The sequence below is a fragment of the Oncorhynchus kisutch genome, linkage group LG17 (assembly GCF_002021735.2).
Source record: "Oncorhynchus kisutch isolate 150728-3 linkage group LG17, Okis_V2, whole genome shotgun sequence".
Lineage (NCBI taxonomy): Eukaryota > Metazoa > Chordata > Actinopteri > Salmoniformes > Salmonidae > Oncorhynchus > Oncorhynchus kisutch.
Window position 1 is genome coordinate 34853268 of NC_034190.2, and position 11173 is coordinate 34864440.

The 11173-nt window shown below is 44.9% G+C and overlaps 1 protein-coding gene across 1 annotated transcript; it reads right to left on the reverse strand.

Moving 5' to 3' along the window:
- Positions 1-23: 23 nt before the first annotated feature.
- Positions 24-11035, reverse strand: LOC109907559 (polyhomeotic-like protein 1). The gene is made up of 15 exons (XM_020505596.2): positions 10709-11035; positions 10078-10196; positions 9725-9835; positions 9385-9462; positions 9006-9143; positions 6352-6516; positions 5976-6057; positions 4859-5883; positions 4628-4751; positions 4165-4340; positions 3830-3920; positions 3633-3720; positions 2892-3045; positions 2316-2526; positions 24-1946 (listed from the first exon to the last, which is right to left on the reverse strand). The coding sequence occupies exons 2-15, from the start codon at positions 10192-10194 to the stop codon at positions 1795-1797; spliced, it is 2712 nt and encodes a 903-aa protein (XP_020361185.1). The 5' UTR covers positions 10195-10196; positions 10709-11035; the 3' UTR covers positions 24-1794.
- Between the last annotated feature and the right edge of the window lie 138 nt (positions 11036-11173).

Here is an 11173-nt window from a genome sequence, read left to right on the forward strand (position 1 = left end):
TACTGTAAATAGCTCTTCCTGTGTGTAAAACTGCAAAGACCTTACTTAAGATTAAGGATTGGACTTTTTTTTTTTTTTTATGTTCACCTAAACTGACATACCCAAATCTAACTGCCTGTAGCTCAGGACCTGAAGTAAGGATATGCATATTCTTGATACCATTTGAAAGGAAACACTGAAGTTTGTGGAAATGTGTAATTAATGTAGGATAATATAACACATTACATCTGGTAAAAGATAATACAAACCAAAAAACATGCGTTTTCATTATTCATCTCTGAAATGCAAGAGGCCATACATTAAGATTGGATCCTAGGTGTAATTTAGATTTTGTCCACAAGATGACAACAGTGTGTATGCAAAGTTTCAGACTGGTCCAGTCAAGAATTACCTGGCTACACAATATTTTGCATCAAGTCTGCCAGGTGTTTTCCCAAATGTGCCGAATTGGTCAATTTATATATGTTCAAGTACATAACTATAGAGGATATACAAAAATGCTATGGTAATAAAACATTTAAGTGTACACACTCCCAGGAATGTCATACACGATGGATCACGGATCAAGACCCTAACCTTCACACATCTAGATTGCCGGGCGGGGTGGGTGTGGTGCTAGAGACAGCAGTGGGGTCAAACTGTAGAAACCACTTACTACATTTGAATATAAAAATGGATTTCTTCAAACAAAACTACACTACATATTATCTCTGGGACCCTCAGGATGACAAATCAGAGCAAGATTACTGAATGTAAGTACATTATTTACCTTCAGAGGTGAATGTATCAAACCAGTTGCCATGATAAAAGTGTTTTGTGGTTGTGCACTATCCTCAAACAATAGCATGGTATTTTTTTTCTTCCTTTAATAGCTACGGTAAATTGGACGCTGCAGTCTGATTAACAAGAACTTAAGCTTTTTGCCCATATAAGACATGTCTATGTCCCGGAAAGTTTGCTGTTGTATACAATGTTTTCTAGTCACATTATCGCATATTGAGCAACAACCATCCCGGTTAAGGGACACCGACCCCGTTTAGGTAAAAAAAAACTAACATTTAAAATAAGCAGGAGGGCATATAATCTAAAACATGTTGAGAAAACTGAAGTAGCCTATGGGATGGTATCACTTGGATCGGGTATCCCTGTACTTCAGATCCGCATAGCTTATTGTTGCCACTTCACAGACATTTTAAAAAGGACGTTTTTTAATATAAATCCTGTGCACCAATTGTAAATTACTTGCTCAATTCAGCGGACAGAACACGACTCCCTCTATTTGTCAAGTTTCTTAGGCCAATATATTTGCTACTCCCCAGTAATTGCTTTACATGACCTTACCATTCATAACAACTCGTAAAAATAAGGAATGATATGAAACACGTTTTTCTTTTTAAACGGACGACTCCGTTCTAGTACTATTTTTTCGATCATCAAAACTACTTAAAGGCCACAATTTCCACAATGATTTTCTACAGCGTAAACAAAGGCAGTCCAGCCAACAAAGGTATATTTAAATATATAGGCAAATATTACACACATAAAGGGTTTGCTCACTCACTCACATAATATAACATAATACTCCACATTTAAGGTCCACATTTTGTGGATAGAAGGCTCATTTTCTCCGCTTTTCATTCTATGTTTGTTTTGACAAAACATAGTAAAACCAACAGGGACCCCACTTGGTTACGGTTCAAAAGTATTTCAACAGCCATATTGTCACCTCCTTTCTCTTCTTTCTCTCCTTTTTCTCTTGGGAGTACCTCTCCTTTCCTCCGTTCATTCTTCCTCTCAGTCTCTCAAGTTGTTGATATGGGCACAGATCTTGAGGGCGGGACCGAGCTTGATGTTCATGGTGGACATGAGATGCTCCTCTCGGAGTAGCAGCAGGGCCTGTCCATCAATCTCCTGCGACAGGAAATGGTCCGCCAGCTCCTCACAGCCTGGGTGAGGAGAAAAGGAGGAGAGGAGAGAGGGAGAGAAAGAGGGAGGTTGGGAGTAAGAGAGGGCGGGAAAGAGAGAGAGGGAAGGGGAGACGGTAAGCAAGACAATAACATGAACAGCATTTACAATGGGGAAAATCTAATAGCAATGGCCTGCTACCTCAACATCATAGAATAAGAGGGATTTAAAAAAGCACACAAAAAAACATGCAAGATAACTGTAATTTGAGATTTCAAAAGCAACAGAAACACAGAGTAGCATTTGGGTGTTGTTGCATGACAACGCATGTCCTTCTAAGCTGACGGTATCAACCAATGATGTATATAGTAAGTGAAGTACAACATAGAGCTCATCTCTGTGGTACCAACCTTGCAGAGATGATATGAACTGAGACACTTCCTCCACACTCCACTGGGCGGGGCTGCCGGGCAAGAAGTGGGGAGCCTCCGAGCCCTCCAATCGGAGTGTGGGCGGAGGCTGGTGGCAGGAAGAAGAGGAGGCCGGGGAGAGGGACATGGGATCGTCCTCGTCCTCCCCGCAGCTGGAGACGTCCTCCGATCGGCTGGACTCGGAGCGGCACTGTAGACAGTGAACCAGGACTTTGTGAGAGGTGCGTGTGCAACAGGGTAGTCACAACATGGCCACGCTTGAACACGACAAATATGGCATTACCGTTTGACAAGCAGATTTTGAGGCTATTTGAGGACAGAAAGGTAAACGTTTAAATTAGGGTTAGTGATTTAAACCCATCTAGAAACCACCCTACTTTCCACCTTTTCTAGTTTGGACAGACAGCGATACAGGTCTCTTCAGTCATCCATGCCAGCTCATGCCAGGTCGCAATTGTAAATGAGAACTTGTTCTCAACTTGCCTACCTGGTTAAATAAAGGTGAAATGAAAAAATAAACAAGTGTACAACTATCAATGATCAACTGACCATTACCTTAACTGGTAAGGGTCTCCCGGCTATTTTGGCACTGGCGATCTCGGAGCTGGTCCTGTGGGGGACCCTCCTCCTCAGGACCCCGTCCTCGTCAGATTGGGAGAGGTGACCCCCCTGTCGCAGGCGGAAATGCTGGCTGCAGCTCACATTATACCTGGAGCAACATGGAGGAATATAGTAGGCATACACTGAGTGTACAAAACATTAAAGACACCTGCTCTTTCCATGACATAGACTGACGTGGTGAATGCAGGTGAAAGCTATGATCCCTGATTGATGTCACGTAAATTCTCTCCAAACAGTGCAGATAAAGGGGAGGAGACAGGGTCAAGGATTTTCAACCCTTTAGACAATTGAGACATGGATTGTGTACGTGTGCCATTCAGAGGGTGAATGGGCAAGACAAAATATTTAAGTGCCTTTGAACGGGGTATGGTAGTAGGTGCCAGGCGCATCGGTTTGAGTGTGTCAAGAACTGCAACGCTGCTGGGTTTTTCACGCTCAACAGTTTCCAGTGTGTATCAAGAATGGTCCTCCACCCAAAGGACATCCAGCCAACTTGACACAACTGTGGGACACATTAGAGTCAACATGGGTCAGCATCCCAGTGGAAAACCTTTGACACCTTGTGGAGTCCATGCCCCGGCGAATTGAGGCTGTTCGGAGGGCAAAAGGGGGAGCAACTCAATACTAGGAAGGTGTATACTGACAAATAGTAGACATACAGCAGGGAATTTGTACCTCTTGGAACAGGTCAAGGAGCAGAAGCGCTTGGTCCCTCTAAACTGTCTGGCTGGGGCGAAGCTTTTGCAGTACTCACACTTCAGCACTGGGAAGAGAGAACAGGAAAAGGTTTAAAGAACGATACCAATTGCAGTTTGTGGTCAAACCAGAGGCTTCGATGGAAACGTGACCCGGGAATGTGGTCTGAGTCGAACCTGTAGCTGTAGTCACAGTCTCAGGCTGACTAGAGTCTAGATTGTCCATGGCCAAATCTTCTCCAGCTGGCTCCTTGACTGGCCCACTCACCTGTCAATCAAAATACAGGAACAAAATGTGTGGTGTTCAACATTACTGATTACAGGGAATTAATGAGAATAGTGTCTACAGTGCATGTCGTTATTATACAGTACATGTCACTACATCTACAGTACATGTCATTATTTATATCAGGTGGTATATATCCGAAAAGGGTACGAATTAATGTTGTATTGTATATGAGAGCTACAACTTCTCCAAAAACTACAAATCCCAAGGTGAATACTGTATGTACAGGGAAAGGTTCAGCTCCCTCCTGGATGACGAAGCCCTCTATGAGGTGGGTGAGGACGTGGGGTTTGACCACAGCCTGTTGAGGGGGGGCTCTCTCCCCTTGGCCACCCCCCATACGGGACATCGAGAGAGCAGGGGAACGAGAGGGAGAGGGGGAGGGAGAAAGTGGACCAGAGCCTTAAGAAAAGAAGGGTGGGGGGGGAGAAATAATTTAATAATTTATTTTTGAACAATTTTAACCAAGTCTGCCTGGCCACTGTGGTTAAATCTGTGCAAACGTGAGGTTTTTGGAATCATGCATAGGTATTGATCCAAGGGGATTTGTCAGCTTGGTGGCTGGGCCAAGGTGGAAAATTGCCTCCTTGCACTCTTATCCTTTCCTCCTTTCAGTGGTCGTAAATGAGAGGAATGAGAAAGGCAAAGTATTGAAGACAAATGGGCCCATTTATTAGCGGATTCCTTACCTGCTTCCGTGGCAGAGGAGGAGAGGGCAGGGGAGTGTTCACTCATTGGAACAAGGTGGGGAGGAGGGGCACCATCTTCGTCATTGGTAGCGACTGACTCGGATTTCCTCTTCATCGACTTACCCTGAGAGGAATGTCATTAATTCACAAATGGAATCGACAACCACTACGTTGTTTAGAAACATCAGTAAATTGTAGTGTTATCAGTGCTATTAGTAATGAACAACTCACCTGGGGAGGCTGAGAACACACAGACTCTCCATTGGCAGCCACTACGGTGCTGCTCGCCTCAACCAAAGGCAGGGGTAAAGTGTGGGAGGAATGGGAGAGGGTGGGAGGAGAGATGGCTGACTGGGACTGAGAGGAGTTGCTGCTGGCCAAGGTGCAATTTGGACTTGGCTTCAGCCCAGGTCTCTGATTCTGATTGGCTTGGGCATGCACGTGAGAGATGTGGGCCAATGGGAGGGTTTCCTGGGCTGATTGAAGGCTCTTTAAATCCGTCCGTCGGTTTATCACCCCTCCCTCTCTGGAAGTGATGGAGGCCACCATGGTGAGAATGCTGGCTCTGCTGGAACTACTCAGAAGAGTAGCTCCATCCTGGGAGCAGGTGTTCCGGGCCTGGACCAAGGCCAAAGCCTGGGGGCTTCCTATGGAGCTCTGCCTGGCTCCTACTATCTGGACTGGGATGTGCGGCGGAGGCTGGGCAGCACTAGTCTGATTGTTGGCGGGGGGTGCGGGGAGGATGGGAGGCGGGTTGCGGGATGGCAGTTGCAGGGGCATACGGAGACCCTGTTGAGTTTTGGGTTGGATTGGAACGGGACCGTTCCCGTGGCCTCCCTTGTCATTAACAGTGCTTTTCTGCAGAGGCTGAACCACCAGTGTTTGAGTACTAACATTGGGCTTGATGGTGGCAGCAGCCACCTGGTAACTGTGGGGCTGGGCGGGCGCATTGGAGGTGGGCACCAGAATGTGCGTCGCCGTGGCGGCGGAGGTAACCGTGGTGATAGCCCCGCCCCGGCCAAAGTTGGGTCCAGAGAGGAGGAGCTGTGAGAGTGGGACAGAGGTGGAGGGTGAGGAGGGGGTGTTGGAGTGGTGGTTGCCCGTCTTGAGGTTGAGAGAGGACAGGTTGGCGTTGGAGCTCTGGATGTAGGTGGGGATCTTGATGTGGGACTGTTGATGTTGGGTTGGTTTAGTGGTAGACTGTGGAGTGGACTGGTTGAACTGCTGGTGAGATGACTGGACAAGGGAGTAGGTCGCTGGGAAAGAATGAGGAAGGAAATTAATAACTTACAGGTAAGGAAGTATGCTAAGTATGTAAGGCTAGGTATGCTGCGATTTCACTCCCCACCTGGTTCACCCCTCTCTGGGGTTTCAGTCTTGACCCCGACCCCCTTGGGACTGCTGACACATCGCAGAGCCAGGTTCTGTACCTGGCCCAGAAAGAAAGGGGGAGATGAGTGTACAACGATTGATGGAAAGAAGAGGCCAGAGAGAGGGATGCAAGAGAAGAAAAATCTAGTTTCACCAATTTCAGAGCCCAATACTGTAGTTTGACTGCACAAATATTCAAGATTTTACCTGGTCCCAGATCTGTTTGTGCTGTAATGGCCACAGGAACAGGCAAGACAGCACCAACAGGACTGGGAACGAGCTATTCTAGATTACATCACGAAAGCAGGACTCACTCCAATGTTCTCAGTCACGAATACAAAGTTGATCCATACCTGGTCATTGTCTGATTGGTTGCTGGAGGAAGTAGGTGTATCTTCCCGTTGTTGCTGCTGCTGAGTCTGCGGCTGCTGGGTGACTGTTGCCATGGCAGTGGTTGCCGTGCTACCAGGCATAAAGATGAGCTGGGAGGAGAGGGGAGACCTCAGAGACCGGTTCACCTACAGTATAACAAAAGAGACTGTCAATCAAAGAGTCCTTTCATGGAGGCAAATGACAAAAGCTGATACTCTTGAGCCAAGCCCAAACCAAACCAAGCTAAGCTGTACTAGGGCTGTTGTGGTGACCGTATTACCGCCACACCGGCGGATACCAGTCATGAAGGCAGTCAAATTCCACGTGACCGTTTAGTCACAGTAATTAGGCTTCTCTGACGCTGCTGATGGTCATTAGTAGCCCACCAAACTTGCTAACTGCCTGGTACTCAGCACTCTATTGTCCCTCTAATCACTCTGACATCAATGTAAATGTCATCAAAAATCTAATGAAACACTTAATGAGAGCCCATGAGCTCATGTTGCGCAACATTTCTATAGGCTATGCAATTGCGCGAGAAAACAGAGTGATGGCCTCTATTAAAAAGAGGAGGATCCCATCAGCTTTCCATAGGCTAGGCCTACTATATTTATTTCTCAACTTTCCTAATATTAAGCAAATATTAAGCACATTGCTTATCTTTACAACAGGAGTATAGCCTACCTGGCTGGGATGAGTGTCCTCCATTCGCTATTTAAGTGCAGAGATGACATGTATTTTTTCCCCTGCCCCTGTTTCGAGACATGTGCATGATAATGGTCCATTCTAAATCAAAACGGATTTCACACATATATTATTTAGTATAGGTAAAGACAAGATTAAAGAATAGTCTGATGGGTGACAATATTAGCTTATCACTTGTGAATTATATATTATCACTTGATGCCCATCTTAAGGCAAGAAACAATGCCCCTTTTTCTCTTCGAATCACTGTCCACACCTCATGTAGCCCAAAGGCCTATATGTTTTTATAAGGTTTGTATCACAACTAACGTGGTCAAATAGAGCTTAACTGGCATACATAAGCAGCGCGTGAGTTTCGAGTTTCAAGTTTGGGGAAGATAAAAATAAAAATGCACCTTTATAATAAAAGCACTTTTAATAATGGTGTTTTCCCACTAATGGAACATTCACACTTATAGCTTACTGCTGTGTGCGCTTATAATGTGAAGAAATAGCCAAATAGTTTATCAACATTTTAAGTTAAATGTTCTGATCTGTTGCTTCAGCCACATTGCATAACACTTTTTTTAATGCTAGCAGTTAATTCATTTGGCATCTATCTCATCCCACAACTGTCCCAGTCTATGTTTGGAATATTTATTTCTCACACAGAATAGGTCAACTTTTGTACTATGGGGATAGTAGATTGATATAAACTTGTGCTTTTTCTGTTCATTAGGCCTACTCATCTTGTTGGCTGACGAAAAGTAAATGTGGACAGTTTTTCCAATATCTTCAATGTGTCTGTCTTCACTTGTAGCCTGTGAGAAAGACCAGATCACATGATGGAGAGTGGTGTGAGTGAGAAGTGCTTTGGAACAGGCAGTACTCAGGGAGAAGGGGTGCAAATTATGGCCACACAACGGGGATTGTGCCAGAAATTAGAGGCATTATCAAGTGTTTCTCAAATTGTGAACGAGAGACTGACGAAGTGTGTATAGTCTGCGCAAAAAAACAAAGCAGAGCTCATGCCTTTCAAGTGACTTTTTTCAAATCATTATTTGTCGCATCAAAACATTAAGTTGGTAGACCAATTAAAGATACATTAATAACTCTAAATTAAGCATATTGTATATGTATATATGTTAACCGCTCAACAAAGAATAGTCGCATGTGCGCACTCCCTCAAATCCTTCGGCAAAAATATACTTTCTATTTTATTCAGCTTTGTTCAATTGTATACTTCATACTATAAAATAATGCCATGGAATTCTATGCCAATCTTGTCTGCTAAATGAACTAGTGTAGCCCACAGCCATATGGCATAGCCAGATCAGGTCCTAACTTAAGGACAACTCAGAGTATGCTATTCTCAAAAAACAATACCCCCAATTTCGTGATATCCAATTGGTAGTTACAGTCTTGTTCCATCCCTGCTCTCCCGTACGGACTCGGGAGAGGCGAAAGTCGAGAGCAATGCATCGCATGATTCAACCCGGATCTGTAGTGACACCTCAACCTCTGCAGTACCTTAGACCGCTGCGCCACTAGGGGGGGCCCTAGAGTTTGCTATTCTGTTCTTCTGAAATAGACTACATTTTCTTCATATCATGTTTCTTTAGACCTGTCTAAAATAAATACTGGATTTATTGTGAAGGTGTAGGCTATATTACATTGATTTATTAGACTTTTTCAAATGTAGATGTTCCAAAGGTCTGCCTCAGTGGCTTGTAGGCTATGTGTGGAAGCCAGGAGATGCTGGCTTTAATTACCGTGAGATCAACAGTTATCGGCTTGACAATCATCGGCTGACTAGATTTCGGGACCGGCACAGCCCTAAGTTGTACTGTGCTGACCTGGTTATGCATCCACAATAATGGAACTAAGCCAGCAAAGTTTTGTTCGGGTCGGCCTTATAGTGTGAATCAGGCAATAGTGCATGGGTTCTCACTCTCAGATACATCTGTCCCTGTCCTGCCGCGTTTCCGCCCAGCAGCACTGATTGGCTTATAGTGGATGTCGCGGAGGAGCCTGGGCCTATAGCGCGGGTGCTGGTTATGGCACCACCCCCAGAAGTGGTTACATTCACCTGAAGAGGAAAGGGAAAAAAGTGAATTTGAGAGAAATCATAGCTAACTGTATTGACTATTTTGGAGACGATCAAACAATGCAGGTGCCCGTGATTTCAAATATATAGAATGTCATTATCATTCTCAAACAGGAAATTGTGGTTTTAAGTCAATATTACTGGAGTGGCCTCTTTGAATCTGGATTCTTATCAGTGATTTTGGGTAGCACGCCTACTAGTTGTCATAGATGTGTAAACGTACAGATGTGACTGTGGTGCTTGTGGTCTGAGAGGTGCTGTTGGCGGGAGGGCTGGACTGACGACTGGCAGCAAGGGTGGCCTAGAACAGGGACGAAAGGGACTAATGTCAAAAGCCATTGCCATACCGCAATCGACAGAAGCTCTGTCCTAGTCGAGTTTAGAGCGGCAAAAAACAGACCATGTAGCAAACCTCGTGATGATGTTTCAACATAGTGTGCTGTCATCCTATAGCCTAAACATTCGCAACCTGACCAGGACAACAACACAAAAAAAAGCACCCATGCCGTTCTATTCTGAGCATGCATTATTATTAGGGGTGGTTCATAAGGATGCTTCTGTACCTGTTGTACTGCAGCCAGGTTTTGTAGCTGGGCACTGTTGATCTGTTGCTGCAGCATCAGCTGCTGGAAGTACTGCGCTGCGTTGGGCTGCCTCTGCAGCGCCTGAAGGGCCTTCAGTTGCACAAGATAGAAAACAGGGAGAGGGAGTCGTTGACATTGCACTGTCAATAGCCTGCAGGTTGATATATACGAGCGCTTACAGAGTGATAATGCGATAACTACACTACAGGCAGGATTACAGATGACACTGAGTGACACGGAGTACAAGTTGGGATTGCCATGTCAGAAAAAGGCGTCTGGCTATACATAATATCCCCATTCATATGCATGCACACCCACCCACAGTTACTGACCTGCACAGCCTGTCTCTCGTACAGGGACATGGAGTTCATTGGAGAGGGGCGGGAGTTCACCCCTGATGGAGTGGTTCCATTGGTAGAGCCCTGGTTTTGGTCCCCATCTGTCTCCATCACTGAGGAAAAGAAGAGGAGCGTTCAATCAAATGCTGACTAGAAAACCATGTCAAAAGACATGGCTATCAGTCACTGGTGGAAGGTAAAGGATTATTCACACTGCAGCTCTGTGGAGAGGTGGAATATATCTGTCATGCCTGGATAACTAACATCGATATTTACATGTTGACACGATATTGTAGCCATCAATCAAGAATGTCATGCCTCCTTTCACTCCTTCTCCTGGCTGTGCTTGCAAACATTTGATTGTCATGCAACATAAATTCAATGGCTAGTAATAAATGCATTATTAGTCGCTTGCAAGGTAAATCATTATTAGCTGGCTAGCTATGAACCTGCTATACAGCTCACTTGTTGCACTATAATTAGAAGCAAGTTGAGTGCTGCTAGCCATTACAGTAGTTTGCTAGCTAGCTACAGTACCTAGTTGCAGCCAGTGCTAGCACACAAGCTAGCTACTGTGACTGGTTAGCTACCCGTGCCCATCGTATGCTGCCAATCCATTGCTCACCGTGGACGTCGGTCTATTGCCACTTTTGTTTCTCTCTCGACTTCAATGCGTCGCAGTATGCAACAATTCCTTTTGCACGACGATATTGCAGTACATTCAATTAGGTTGTTGATATTTTGCATAAAATTGTGCGGAGGACTACGCCTCCTTTTGATGTTTGTCCCTTTCCGGCGCAAAGGAATGACGGCACACATAGGTCGCGTGCCAAAATGTTTTCACAACAACATAGTTACAATGTCATCTCTACCTGCAATGGCAACACGGTTAATATGTCAGTAATTGCAACAGTGTATGTGTTGCTCCCTGTTACACTGTAGCTGCATCTTGAAAATACTCCTGCAGCCCGGTGCATCCGCTACTATGAACTTGATTACCCCAGTTTTGCTATCATAAACCCATTTCCCAGAAATCATTGTTTCATGTGTGTAAAAATGAAAGAAACCGTTTTACCTTCCCATGAACTAA